The following is a 14,544-nucleotide window of genomic DNA, read 5'->3' on the forward strand; positions in this document are numbered from 1 at the left end:
AAACTGCTCAGAATTTATACTATATATTAAAAAGTGAGCACATGAATACAGAATATCATCCCAATTTTCCTAGCTCAGCACTAGACAACAAGCAAGTGGATATTTTTCTGAAACAACCTGCAGACATTCAGTAAACCCTCTGCCCCATGCTTATTATGTTGAGCAGAACAGATTTCTAAAAAAATTATAATAGACAAAGTAGAGATTTGTGTTTATTTTGTTGGGTAAGTATAATGCCTCCAGTTGCATAAAGACTCTCCCACAAGCATGAAGATACAACAGAGATAGAAAATGTCAAGAAATTTTCTTAGTCTAATTATTGCTTTCACTAGATAGCTGATTTTTACTACAACTCAAATATGGTGAATAAAATTATTGGATTAGCAATTCCTTATTAAGATGAACAATAAAGATACTGTCATGATTTGGGGCAATAAGGGAGAGATTCAGCAAGCAGTGTGGTCACGATGGGAAATTTGATTAAACTACAGTAAACTTCTCCTTGAAAAGATCAGTGCATCAGTTGAGCTTTAGTCAGCCACATCATCCTGTAAATTGCTTTCAAGATAAGCCAGTACATAAATTCTCTTTGCAGAGATACGTTACTTCAGAACAGTCCTCCTACAGACAGAAACATGGCATATAATGGTACTTGGAAAATAGACAGAAATGAAAACTATGAGAAGTTCATGGAGGCGATGGGTAAGTCTTACTTTTCCAATGCCTTCTACAAGAATGACACCACTATGGCTGAATACAAACTCGAGCTGTCTGTGAACTACCTTCTGGCTAGCCTGTCCTTTTGCTGTTTGCTGCTCTGCCCTTGCATAGTGTACTGCGTTTATTTTCAAAAGATTCTACTGAGGGGGGAAAAGATACTGAGAAATGTTCTGATTTTAATTACGTTACATTAATCTTAAGCAACTTAACTCATTTCAGCAGGGGAAAGAATCCCTAAGTCTACATTTGAGGAAAAGGCTCAGAGAATCTGAATTATAAACTTTAAGCAAAATTCTATAGCAGGAATATTATTTTGATAACATGAAACTAGTTCAAAAGTTACACAAGGAGGAAATTATCATTCTTCAATTTTATAGCAACACATGATTCAGGTCATTTTAACATTCTGATACTTTAAGTTTGTATAAACTGTGCATTATATGGATCTAAATACAACCACTCCAGTTGGATAGTGGTTTGCATTATATCTGTGCTGGTGAATGTGGCCTCAATAAAAAGTGAAGAAGAATAAAAATTCAGGTCAGAATGCTGGAATGAACTTACTTGACCACATAAAAGTCACTAAAAAGAGACAAATATGATGCTCTAGGGCCTCTTCTTCTGATTGATGGTAATTGATTTTTCTAGGTGTTAACATGATGAAAAGAAAGCTAGGAGCCCATGATAATCTGAAGATCACTATTCAGCAAGATGGAAACAAATTTACTATCAAAGAATCAAGCAACTTCCGTACCATAGATATCGAATTCACTCTGGGAGTCAATTTTGAGTACAGTCTGGCTGATGGGACTGAACTTACTGTAAGAGACTTTTTATATAATTATGTATTTATTATATGATAGTAACTTCATGAAGTACAGTTTCAAGATGAATGATTTGTTTTCCTAGTTTTTAATTTAAATTTTACTTTTGAAGTATGACTGTTCAGGAATGTTTGCAGGTTATATACAAAACCACAAGGTAGTCTTAACTGTTAATAGTTCAACACTGTACCATTAAACTCAGAGTTCCATAGAGTGCACAAAAAGCAGAGTATGTAGCAATTTTCACATGATGAAATCCCGGTAATTGCAATTTTACTTCTTATAATGCTTAAGTACGCCACCTAGAGTGCAGAGTGGGTATTTATAAAAAATGACTTTTTCTCTGTTGATACAATTAATTAAAATGAGGTGTGCTGAGTACTAAAAAAATCTAGCTTGACTATTATGCAATTAAATAAACTAGTGGTTTTATTAAAATTTCATTTTTACAGCCTTTCCATCAATGTCCAAAAAAGTATTATTACTGTTTTAATCTCTTCTCACTTTTAAGCTTTCCTGCAGTCTTTAAATCAGATCAGTGTCATATCTGTTGCAAAATATTTGGGTGTGGTTTTTTTCCCATTGTAGGGTTCTTGGAACTTGGAAGGAAATAAACTTGTAGGAACGTTTACTAGAAAAGATAATGGAAAAGTACTCACAGCATACAGAGAAGTCATAGGTGATGAACTTGTTCAGGTGAGTTAAGTAGTCATTACATACAACTTTACAATACAATGAACGGAAAAAATTCTAAAAGCTGTTCAGAAAGTAGGAAATATTTTCTTCAAGCCAAATAACCTCTTTTATCTTTAGTTAAAATGCTCAAAGGATCTATCAAAACTTAAAACTTTAAAATAAAACTCGCAATCTGTGATTTTTACGTTTTTCTACCCATGAACTGTATCTTATCAATGCATTCTGAAGCCTGTAAACACAAGCTGTATACAGAAGATATATACATATATACACACTTTATAGATGTGTTCTGACTGAAGTCCCTTTTCCAAGTGTCTGCCTTGTAAAAGCTTTACCACAGGAGCTTACTACAGCGTAATGCTGTCAGTGGCTGATAAATGCCCTTTTAAAACAAAGTTTGGGGTTGGGGCAGGGTATGATGGCACAGAGAGGTAAGTTTGAGACAAAAGGGAAATGCTTCATAGGTCTGCAGTAAAGCCAGAAACTGAACTGAACTGTAACGCTTTAAGATCCTCTCCGCTAGCAGGTCACAAGCTTCTTAAAAGAATAAATTAAAAAAACACAACCTTATGGACAGGTATGAGATTTGAGATATCAAAAACATGCAGTCCAACCCTTCAGTGTTTCTTCACACTTCTAATAAAAGCAGTCACATAGATGAAACTTGTTAAGTAGTGGTATTAGGAATACGGGACTTCAACACTTTGGGTTTTTTCTGAAGCCCCTAAAAGCTGTCCCGTGGTGGTTCAAATGTTTGCATAGAGAATTTATGCCTATTGACAACAGGTTGCTTTCCTTATGTTCTTTTCCTCAGAGCCTGCACAAGGGCTGGAAGGCCCCACAGGGCCACCAGTTACAATTAATTAAATCACTATTGACCATCTCTCAATAGCATGTGTGAAATGAAACTTTGTAATAGCAGCCACTGATTTTTCTTCTTAATTTCTTAACAGACCTACAGATATGAAGGAGTTGAAGCCAAGAGAGTCTTCAAAAGGGACTAAGTACTTCACCCAGAACAGCACTAGAATCGAAAAACAATGAAAAAAGATCATTTTTCTACATATCCTCTACTTTTTTTTCCTTCTATCCCCTCACAGCACCTCCTAAGCTGCAATTACTTAGCCCTGTTGAAAACAGAGGCTAGTTCCTTATGTTTACTGTTTTGCCTTGAATAAATAAAATCCAATTACAATTTGATACAAATGCTAAAATGTTATTTGTACCAAGTCCTACCTGAGTGCCATACCGTAAAAGGCTGCAAAAACTATTTTGTATAAGCAGAACATCAATATTTTTTTGCACTGCTTCTCAAATGGCAACTTAGTTTCCTTACCTTAATATTTATATTGATAAAGAGTTTCTCTGTGTATTGAATATTGTGTAATAAGGATGGCAAAACCTAAAAGAAACCTAACAACACCGAAGTCTCTAAGACTATTTTATGTAAATATAAATGTAGAATAAACAAAATATGGTGTGATAATACAGCTCACTTGGAGGACTTAAATGATATCCCATTGATACCTTGCTCATATCAATAGGAATAATATAAAACACATACTGATGATATACAGGTATCTCACATAAAGTAATTTCATTGTATTTGTTTCTGAAAGTATGACCATGCTTTTAAACATGCAGATTTTGAGTTGTTCCAATTTATTAAGGGTTCGAATCATTCTGTGTCAGGAAGAGTATTAGCAGGCTCTGAGTGAGTTTCTTTCAGGACATGAATAAAAATATTGAAGGTATCTTAACAAGATAAAGAGTGATTTCAGACTACGTTGATTTCAAACACTGGTGTTTCTGACGGGTGACAAATATGCACCACAATCTGCTCATGTTGTCCAGTCTGTAAGTGCTATTTTCAACGCAGCCTCACCTCCCTTGAGTTGTGCTGTTTCCTAAGGGTTGCAGTAGAACTGCCTCTCGAGGGTCAGCACTAGTTAAGATCTGCTGTGTCCCTCTAACTATGCCTCTTGGTGGTCATCTAGTCCTGTCCCCCTGTCTACAGGGCAGCCTGCTTCCCAGTCCCAGACCCTTTCTGACACATCAGCAAAACAAACCTGTGTGCTGCCGGCACTCTTGTACTTCAGCAAATATGGTCCGAGCTCTTTTTTTGGCTTCTGAGCTTTTTGCACCCATGCTTCTACTGCCATAGCTAGAAAAAAGACTGATTCATGTAAGACTTTGCTAAAAGGTCACAATACCATGTGGGCCTGAGGACAGCCCTGAGGTCTAACCCAAAATATGAATGCAGTCATATCTGTAAAGTCTCACAGCACTTCATCACAGAATTCCCTGATGATGGTAAACAGTTAGGCAATCTTCTGCCATGTGCTTATTCACATGCTGCTTGTTACAGGTCCAATTTCAAGTACCATTTCTGAACAGGTACATTTACATTATGATTTTAATGGGTTTTCAAAATACCTCGCAAAATCTACTCCCCTGTTTTCTTGGCTCTCCTTGACTGTCTTTTTGCTGGCCATAACTGAATAAAAAAGAAAAACCGTTTTTCCTTCAGTTATTTTTATAACTGAATCCTCTCTTAGCCTGTATTTTTGTGGTCTTCAGCATCTCATAGCTCCCTCTACTGCCAAAATGCTCTCACGACGCAAACAGCATTCGAGTCCGGAGTAAGACAGACGACCCTTCTTTATGAATTTGGTTTCCTCCCCCGGATATGGATTGTATGCAACTTCCAGTGTAGGTATTTTTTACATAATCATCTTTCAGTGGATAGATATACCACATACATCGCAATGAAGAGAAAACCATTTTAAACAGTCCTTCAATTTTCAATTACAAAGAGATGTAAAACTGAAAAGCAAAGGTATGAAAAACTAAAAAAAAAACCCCACCAAACAAAACCAACACCCTAAAATCTGGAAACAACACTATTACAAAATTCTGTCTATCTCTAGGCTATTTTGTTTAGATGCTAAAGCCTTTGAAAGAGAGAGGGATAAATAATGGCTTGCAATAAGCCATGTGATAGCCTCTTTCAGTTAAGCTATGCGCACTGAAAAAGCAGACTAAACTGTAAGACAGCAGCCCTAACCATCGAAGTGCTGTTTAAGAGTGTGACCTTCATTATCAGCTGCATGTCATTATTGCTTCTAAATTGCATATATTAACAATTACATGTCAAAGGTTTCAGGAAATTGGAGAATGCCATTATATTTCTTTTAGAGACTTTACTGTCTAGAATGAAAGCTGTATTAAGTTTCTGAATATGTTTTCTCTTTCTTCCCTGAGTATGCTGACTATTTAGGTTTTGCATCCTTCTGGTTCAGAAAGTGGAACTCTAGCACCCGTGCACTTACCTCTGCCACACCCAGCCCAGTAACACCGTGATTCATGGTTATTTTGATCTAGGTTACCAGATTTGTTTGATTGATTGGCTAAAATAATCAGTAGGGTATTTTTTTCATCAAGTATTTGAGAAATTATTTTAGTTAATTCCAGATTACATACAAGGCCACAAACTAAAAAGTAATCTGATAATTATTAATAAAAAAGAGTGCTCAAAAGTATTTAACAACTCCAAATACTGCACACAGATGTTGTCAGCAGCTATGCTTAAAAAGCAAGGAAAAATCTTTAAAGGCTCAGTCTCCAATACTTGAGATAAGATCATCAATTAAAGGGATGGAGGAGAGTGGTGCAGGTTTGGTAAACTAATAAAGATCATTATATTAGAATTTGAATGAGATAGCCTAGTAAATTAGAGTAGGAGACTTTTGTTTCCTAGGCAGGAATTTCAGAATTACATTACTTTGCAATCTAATAGGAAATCATTTGCTGTGGGGAAACCTAAAATCCACAATTCCTTTTGCTCAAATGAGGTAATAGAGATGGGTCCAAGACTTAAAGTGGAAGTATTGGCATTGTTTCCCCCCAAAATCTCTAATATACTTCACCTAACACCCATACGCTTAACTGATACTTGCTATACAGAGACAAATTCAAGTTCATCCTTATTTCTAATGGTAGAACTTATTAGAGAAAATAGCTACCCCTAAGCGCATGCTCATGAGAAGTTAAGCTCAGATATACCTGCTCTGCATTCTGCAGCAAGTGTGGCCCTTTCTCTTAGTATGAGGCTAAAAAGCATTAATAGCTATAATGAGGCAGTTTTTGTTTAGTATACTCCTAAGTTTCTGGTCACTCTTCTAGACACAAAGAAAATAATGGCACTCCTTTCAGTACTGAGTGAACTGGCTGGACTGAGGGTAGCACATCCCAACTAGGAGTACAGCATCAGGTTGTGCGGCTTAATTTGATTTCTTATGCAGCTGTGTGTTGTGTAAATAAAGCACACAGTATACACTATCTGGGTGACCTTCTCCACATTTGTTTAGGGTGTACAAGCTCCAACTAACCTTCCAGGATAGGAGCGTATCTTAAAACAATTTCAATTTTCCTAAACTCCTGCACAGCAGGGTTTCCCAAAAGGTCTTTTAGTTTCTTCCAGGGCATCATCTGCTTTCCAAGAAACCATATCAGGAAGAACTTGTGAATATTTATTTCCCCACAAGTCCCAATCCAGTTTAACAGAGCAAGGCCAAGGCGGTCTGACAGGACTGACCACCTGCTTTTCCCCACACCCTCATCTCACCTGGCCAAGCGCCCTGAGGACTGGCAGGGAGCAGCCACCGGTAGTGCCCAGGTACTACTGCAGAAATGTCAGTCACCAGCTCGGAGGGAGCCTCCGCAAGCATCACTTCTCCCAACACCAGCAGGAGAAGCAGGAGCTCCCTCCACGTCCAACATCTTTACCACACGAGCCCGCCCTGGCGCGGCCGTTAGCCCCCTCAGCAGTGAGGGGGGAAGGGGCCACCGCGGCGGCAGCCTGCCAGGAGAGGAGAGCAGCGAGGGAGCGCAGCCGTGCTCGGAGAGCTAGGCGGCAAAACACCAGCGCCGTCACCGGGTGGCGACGGAGGCCGCAGCGGCGCCACTCCCGCCCCAACGGCCGCTAACCGCCGCTAACCGCCATTAACCGCCGCCTCCAGCAGGGCGGGGCGCTACCTGAGGCGGCGAGGGCGGTGCCGGCCCGCGCGGGCCGCAGGGCGGGGCGGCAGTACGTGCGCTCCGCTCCCATTGGCTCCCGACCCGGAAGAGCAGCCGGTGCCTGCGCGGTGGGTGCCGCTGTGCGGCGTTGCGACGCCCGAGAACATGGCGGCGGCGGGGCGGCGGGAGCCGCCGCAGCAGCAGCAGCAGCAGCGGGACGCGGTGGCGGATGGCGGCCGGGCGCTGTCGCTGTCGGGGCAGTCCTACTGGCTGGACCTTTGGCTCTTCGTCCTCTTCGACCTGGCGCTCTTCGTGGTCATCTACCTGCTGCCCTGAGGGCGCCGGGCCCAGGTCAGACGGCTCTCGGCGGGGCGGGCTTCCACCCGCTCGTTGGGCGAGGAGGCGCGGCGCTGCGCTGAGGCACCGGCTCCGGGAGGGAGAAAAGGGGCGGCGGGCGGCCCGGGGGTGAGGGAGGGAGGGCAGCTCCTGCCTCGCTGGGGTGCCCGCTGGTGAGCCGTGCGGACAGGCGTGGGGGAAGGTACCGCTCCTGGCAGCGGAGCGGGCACCGGGGAGCAGCTCTGGCTTTCCTTGCCTGGAGCTTCCCAGCCTCAGAAGGAAGGCCTGGAAAGCACAAACACCGCCGAAGAAACGTAAAGCTCATTCCAAACAACCGGCAGCGTGATTTATTTTTTCCTCTTGAACAAAACAAAAAAAAAATATAGTATCGGTTCTTGGATTGGAAAGCATGCTTGATGCTTCTGTTGTGTTTGCCGTTATCTTCCAAGGACTGCAAAAGTAACTGGACTTCTTCTGTTCTCTGTAGAGCCACTATCTAATCGCAGGATGCACCTTATGAAAACAAGCAGTGGAAGAGCAGGACCATTTGTGCAGCACCAACAACTGGGAACACGCCTCCACTTGCATCTGAATGCAAGAGGCATATATATACACACTATATCATAACATAACTCCGGCTGTATCACAAGTATTACTGTTCAGGTTTTTACCTATATCCTGTTTCTGTGTTCTAAACTGTGCCTTAAAGGTCACATAAGACAGCTTGACTGTGCTTTTGTAATTAGTGCCTAAAGGTTTGTTAAGTAGAAATGAAAATATGTACTGTTTGAATAAAATCAAGTGAAAGGACAGACTGTAGAGTGGCTGAGACTAAAATCCAGCTCTTATGTAGACTGAAGTGCTAACTCAGACCTTTTCCCTCAGTAGATGAAGCTTACCCAGCTGTTTCTTTCAAAAAGTTAATCATGAGGGTTTGATGCTGTTTGGTTTTCTATTCTACTTTTCTCTCTTTATACCACAGTGTGTATGAGATTCTAGCTTCAGCAGTTAACTGTGCCTTCTGAAACATGCCAGTGTTTAACAGCCCTTGCTTACTGATTTAGATAAAATGCATTCCAGTTTCCTTGCTATAAACAGTGAAGGAGCAAGCTTACAATAACAGCCTTCTCGAGTAGCTGGCAGGTTGTGTGTAAAGTACCCTCTTCCATGGATGAGTGGAAGTAGACAGTAATAGGTCTCAACTTCCACATGCCCCATCAAAACTTCCTCTGTCTCACTGTAGGGAGACTTTCAAAACAGTGTTAAATGAAGGAGTCTCTTGCATTCTCAGGAGAAAGAAAAGGGAGCTAAGTACATGGAGTAGGCTTTTTACCTGATCAGGTTTTGGGGAAGACAGTCTTCAACTACGGATGAAGGGGGTTCAGTTTTCTTGAATGTTTTTCCCTTGTGAATACTATTTGCTAATTCAGAGAAGTACAGTTCATGGTTGTTGGTTTTCTTCAGGAATAAATAAAAATAACTAGATTTCAGAGACTTTGAAGTGTAGAGTGTTTCCATCTCTTCTAACATTAAATGAAAACAGGCTACTGTCATGTTAAATAGGATTCAGGATGCAAAAGTGGGCACATGCTCTCTTTCCCTTTACTTTTGTTTCATTGTTAAAGATAATTCTTCCACTGACAGTGGCTTTCTTCATGTATCAGACCTATGCTTTAGGAACAGAGATGCCTTTACCTGCTAGCATTTTTGATCTTGGCTGCTGGTACCTGTGAAATAAGTCAGCAGTTTCAGAGTTCTTGACTCACAGTGCAGAAGAGTGCTAAACTGTGATTGCATTCTCACAAATAGAAAAATGGATTTTCCAGTTTTTCAAGTGTAGCTATTAAAGAGACAAGTTCACTATTCTCCCCCCCCCCCCCCCCAGGAAATCTCAAGGGAACAACCTATTAGGGAAGCACTGTAATGTTGCTCCACTTCTCTTTTGGTAAGGAGGACAGGTGAGGCTAAGTCTTAAGAGCCTTTAGAAAGTTAAAAGCTAACAAAGTGCAGGTTTGTGATGCGTTGGGCTCAAGCTATTTCGTACGCTCCTGGAGCACGTGAATACACATACCAAGGCAAATTTCACTTATCCCTAATGGAGCAAAGGTAGTAAGGTAGAAAGCTCATGTAACTAATCAATCTGTTGTCACCAAGTCTGTGGGATCATGGTATTAAAATTGCTTTATGCATTTCATAGGTATTTAGAAAGCTAAAGAGACATTAACAGCTTTATAAACAAATACTTCAGAGGATGAATTTTACTGTTCAAAAAAAGGTAACTGAACCACCATCTCTGCAAAGCTTAACCATTAGTAGCAGTATTATCTGTCACTGTTGGAAAAATGTAGTTCTGGAAGGTCAACTTTTTTTCTTTTAGAAAAGTGTGGAGTACAAAAAGAACAGAAGACAAAGATGTTTAAATTTTTATCTGATAGTTTGAACAAGCAGAACTTTGCAAGAAAATAATTCTAAAGACTGAAAAATATATTAATTACAAGACTTGTTAATGTCTTTACTGTTACAAAAATTGTCTAGGCTCTTATACAAATCTATAGCCAGAAGGGGACATTTATAAAAAAATAAATAGGCACCCTAGGTAAGTTAAAACAAGTTATCACATATTAGTTAGCAAATATTACGTACATACATACATGGAGTGCAGAGTCAAATATAAAAACAAAGGTGCCTCGATTAGCTGTCTATTTACTATAATTAAATACCTTGTAAACATGGGTCACAAAGTTGCCTGGTAAGATTGTTTCAAGCAAAGCAAGGAGCCTGAAGTATATCTAAACTACTGCAGCTACTTTAAAAGTAAGTTTACCAGTTGTGCTTACTGGAAGCCAAATTCATTGGTATCAGTAATAGGCATTCATATTGCTCATTGTACAGAAATATGAACATTGCTATGCATGTTTAAAAATAAGTGTTCTAACATCATTCACAGTTGTTGCTGTGCTATTCATACATAAAAATACTGTCATTTCAAATACAAGATTTTTGCAAAACATTTTACAAATTATACATTATTTACAAATTCTAATAATCTTTGTTTTTACACAAGTATTAGAACACAGTTTTATGTAACTGGCTATATATATATTATGTAACATTGCTAGATGAACTAGAAAAGTTTAATTTACAGGTTCTGAAATCTCTCAAAAATACGACAATTAGGAATCTTCCAAGTTCTTACATTTTCAGGGTTCTTTTTCTGCATTCAACTGATTTTCTTACAAAAGGTTAATCTTTTTAAGTTGCTGTTTACCAGCAGCCATACCTAAACATGCATAATTATTTGCACTACAAATTCTAGAATTTGTTTTTTTCCAAGTGCTACAATAAATTTTGATCAAGAAGGTAGAAATAAGCAGATTAATCTGAGATACCTGGTTTGTTGCATATATGTTCCAGTTCTACTGTAAGTTACATGTAGTTTTAAAAAAAAAAAAAACAACAAACAAAAAACAACTGACCTTGACACAGAATAACCAAAACTACTGTTTAAATGTATACCTTGGATAATCATGCTAAACAACTGCCAACATTTGGTTGAAGCACTAAAACTCATATAAGGTTTATAAACATAAAAAAGCCTTTCTGACTAACAGTGCTAGTATAAGCAAGAGTGTTTATTATGCATATTTAACCTTCTTGCATTATTTTCATAACTAAAAGGCATTGATGTTTACATGTAATCAGCAGCACCCCAAGTTAACACTCTAATATGAATAATGGCAAAATTTAGCCTTTTCGGATTGTGTCAGCCTTTGCTGACATTAATTGTAAGTTATACATAGTTCAATGTTATGTTAAGACTGAAAGAGAACTCTAAGCCCCTGCCTTTGAGACAAGACACAGTGGGTTATTTCACTGATGCTTAGGGCTGCTGTGAGGGCGAAATCCTGTTGGCCCTGCTTTCCTCCCCAGCCCTCACTGGGCCACGTGCTGGGCCTCAGCCCTCACTAAATAGTTCTGTGCACTGATTTAACTAACCAAATAAAATCCAAATAAATACTCCTCTTTGTTACTGAAATAAGTCAGTTTACCAAAAGACATGGTAAATGCCAGAGCTGCCAAAACTGCAGGGCAGGGTGCTAGAGCAGAGAAAGAGTGAGGAACCTCTTTTCGTGCCCCCTCAGCCACCGCAGTCTGAACGGCTGCAGGTTCAGTCAGCCTGATTTGCCAATACAGAACACATCCATGTGTAGGACTGCTCCGAAGAGGAAAAAACGCCAGTAAAATCAAATGTCTGATCCCCATTAAACATTGCTCAAAATGTCAAGCTGAAAAAAGATAGGAAGTTCAATAAATAGCAGCATTGACTTTGCATGCAATTGTAGAATAAATCAAAACTGAACATAAGTAGTAAATACATCTAAAACCTTACAAAATTAATGTTTCATAGTTGCATGATAACTCTGTATTTTAAAATTAGCATCCTATTCTGCTATATCAGTTTGTAGCTTATGTGGTTAAATTTAATTTTAATAAGTTAAAAGTATATATAGGGTGAACAACTCTGGTAAATGTGTTTAAAAATGTACACTAACATAGAGCAGGTATATTAATAGGACAGTCTATTACTGCAGTTTACTTGAATTCCCTTTGAAAATCTTATTTAACACTTGCAAACCAGAACCATTTTTAAAGAATTATTATTATTATTAAGGCTTTTCAAATAAAAAGTTAGAAATTCTCTGGGTAAACTTGTATTAAAGACACTTGAAGGTTTGTGCAAGCACAGACTCTCAGCGAAGTCAGTCAAAAAAAAAAAACCTATGTCACCTCCTGCTACCTATCAGGACAAATACTGCTCTATTTTAACTACATTTACTGCATTATATATGGTAATATGTTTATCCCTTCTGTTAGTCTAAGTATGTAGTGACCACGTTCTGAAGGAACACTTTTTAAACTGCAATTAATTAAATCTCCTTACAAAGTTAGTAACGTCTAGTTGATCCCACTGCTGTAAGATGCATACACGCAAAGGGACTATTTTTAATATAAACTGTAGAAGACAAGCTGAGTAACAGAGGTAAACATTAAGGCAACTAGAGTAACAAATCAAAGAACCAGAAGTTTAGCACCTCTTCTCTTCTGTTCACCTCTATTTGCATATTCATTTAAACAGTCATAACTCCTAAGCAAAGTACAGTCAACTGGGTACCTAGTTATCACACACACAGAGATTCAAGGTTTGTGCCCATTTACAGACTACATGAAATGCAGAAGTCAGATCCAGATTTTTTTTTTTTTTTTTTTTTTTTTTTAAGAATCTATCTACTGCAGTGTATGCCTTCTACATTTGCCTTGTACCTTTGCTCAGATGTGGGATGCCTGGGCTCAAGAGTAGCGTGGTACGTAGTACTCAGTTCTACTCCAGCTGATGGAGGATGTTTTTCTTTGTGAAAACTTCCACTATCTGTAAAATACAGCTTGGGTCTCTGATGATATTTCATCCTGTATGTGTCAGTCATACAACTGTCTACTGAAAAATATGTTGTTAGGGATACGCTATCATTTCCATCCACATAGCCAGCACCTGGTCCCGTATGACGAGATCCTTTCTTTAAAAAGTTTTCAGACACAGTCCAAAAGTCATTAACTGATAAGCGAGGTGGAGAATCCGGTTTATGAACAAACAGTTCATTCCCTTGAAATGGCTCTTTAAGCCTTTGTTCATTTGTAAATATGCTTGCTTCTGATGCAGATTTTAAAGGTGTACCTGTTTGCCTTACCGGATTATTTTGCAACATTTCTGTCGATTTTACATCAGCTGCTGAGTTATTTTCTGATCCTGGCGAAGCATTCAGAGCGTATTTCTTGGGCGGTAAAGGGGGAGGAAGATTCTGGTACACTGCTTCAGGCACCCAAAGAGCATCCACCCTTCGGAGTGGGTGCCCGGCATGCTCACCGGGAGGGGGAAGCACCATGGGCCTTTCTGACAGGTTCTGTGGCACACAAGGTGACAACCCCACCTTGGGACCAAACGTTCTTGCATAATGAGACTGCGGCTGGGAAGAGGAGTGAAAGTCATTGTTGATCAGCTTCCTTCCGCAGACATTTTCTGTATAGGGGTGGGATATGCCATCAGCACAATATACTGACACATTCATCTTCTCAATCTTGTCTGGATTAAGCCACTCTGAAGAATTCTGTTCGTTTGCCTTGTTCCTACTTTCTGACTTAACAATGTCTTTAAGAACTGGCTGTAGAGCTGATGATTGGAAAAGTTTCCTATTGGTCTCAGGCATTTCAGCTCTAAAATACAAGACACACAGGATGTAAGTATCCATAAAACCATAAAAAAAAGCTCAAATAACCCAAGGATTTTTTTCAAAGACACCCGTGGTAACACTGCTTAAATATTGAAACCAACTGGAGAATTGGGATCTGCTCAACATAGAGCCATTTGATTAGAAGTTGTATTAAATCACTCCAAGGTTTCATTTGAAATGTAACGTGCCCCAAAAAATCTGCAAGAGATTGAGTATCTGTAAGGTAAGATAAATTCCTTCAACTTTCAGGCCTACATCAAATATGACCTCTGCTCTCTTCTAAGCATCCCTGTGACTCAGTCTGATACAGCCATTTCTCAAATATTAGATGTTACTTTTGGGTGCTAAATTTGTATTTAGATTCTTGATTTTTTAGGAGGTACTGAGCACTTACAGTTCAAATTAGCAACAACAGGTATATAGCAGCAGCTTCTAAGTAGAAGTTACCTTTTCCTCTCCTTCCAGCCAAACTTTTAAAAACTTTATGTGGTTATTGCACTAACCACAAATTGGTTAATCACTGCTTGTTGTAGTATATCAAGTCAAAACAGAAAACTTCATAACCCTTTTGCTCTGATAAGATGGTTTAAAACAATGTAAGCTATGTGGTTCCACTGGCAGCATTAAAATTAAAATAAAAATAAAGACAGAGAGCATTTGGCCCT

The 14,544-nt window shown here is 39.2% G+C and overlaps 2 protein-coding genes and 1 long non-coding RNA gene across 4 annotated transcripts in view; 1 reads left to right on the forward strand and 2 right to left on the reverse strand.

Moving 5' to 3' along the window:
* Positions 1 to 7,173, reverse strand: part of LOC115346074 — a 68,475-nt gene extending 61,302 nt beyond the window's left edge. Inside the window, exon 1 of the long non-coding RNA XR_003925013.1 lies at positions 6,868 to 7,173. This is a non-coding gene — a long non-coding RNA (uncharacterized LOC115346074). The remainder of the gene's footprint in view (positions 1 to 6,867) is intronic.
* On the forward strand, positions 477 to 3,438 carry FABP2 (fatty acid binding protein 2). Its single transcript, XM_030025722.1, has 4 exons — positions 477 to 702; positions 1,369 to 1,541; positions 2,133 to 2,240; positions 3,194 to 3,438. The coding sequence occupies exons 1-4, from the start codon at positions 636 to 638 to the stop codon at positions 3,242 to 3,244; spliced, it is 399 nt and encodes a 132-aa protein (XP_029881582.1). The 5' UTR covers positions 477 to 635; the 3' UTR covers positions 3,245 to 3,438.
* Positions 7,174 to 9,838: 2,665 nt separating the features above from the next.
* Positions 9,839 to 14,544, reverse strand: part of USP53 (ubiquitin specific peptidase 53) — a 41,659-nt gene continuing 36,953 nt past the window's right edge. For both annotated transcript variants that reach the window (XM_030025481.2, XM_030025499.2), the window contains one exon: positions 9,839 to 13,862. In XM_030025481.2, the coding sequence (XP_029881341.1) occupies positions 12,878 to 13,862 (985 nt within the window). In that variant the 3' untranslated portion in view covers positions 9,839 to 12,877. The remainder of the gene's footprint in view (positions 13,863 to 14,544) is intronic.

This window comes from Aquila chrysaetos, chromosome 1 (genome assembly GCF_900496995.4).
Source record: "Aquila chrysaetos chrysaetos chromosome 1, bAquChr1.4, whole genome shotgun sequence".
NCBI lineage: Eukaryota > Metazoa > Chordata > Aves > Accipitriformes > Accipitridae > Aquila > Aquila chrysaetos.

Coding starts and splice junctions, on each gene's coding strand:
- FABP2 (XM_030025722.1), top strand. CDS start 636: ATGGCATATAATGGTACTTGGAAAATAGACAGAAATGAAAACTATGAG. Junction 1,542..2,132: donor CTGATGGGACTGAACTTACT/GTAAGAGACTTT, acceptor TTCCCATTGTAG/GGTTCTTGGAACTTGGAAGG. Junction 2,241..3,193: donor TAGGTGATGAACTTGTTCAG/GTGAGTTAAGTA, acceptor ATTTCTTAACAG/ACCTACAGATATGAAGGAGT.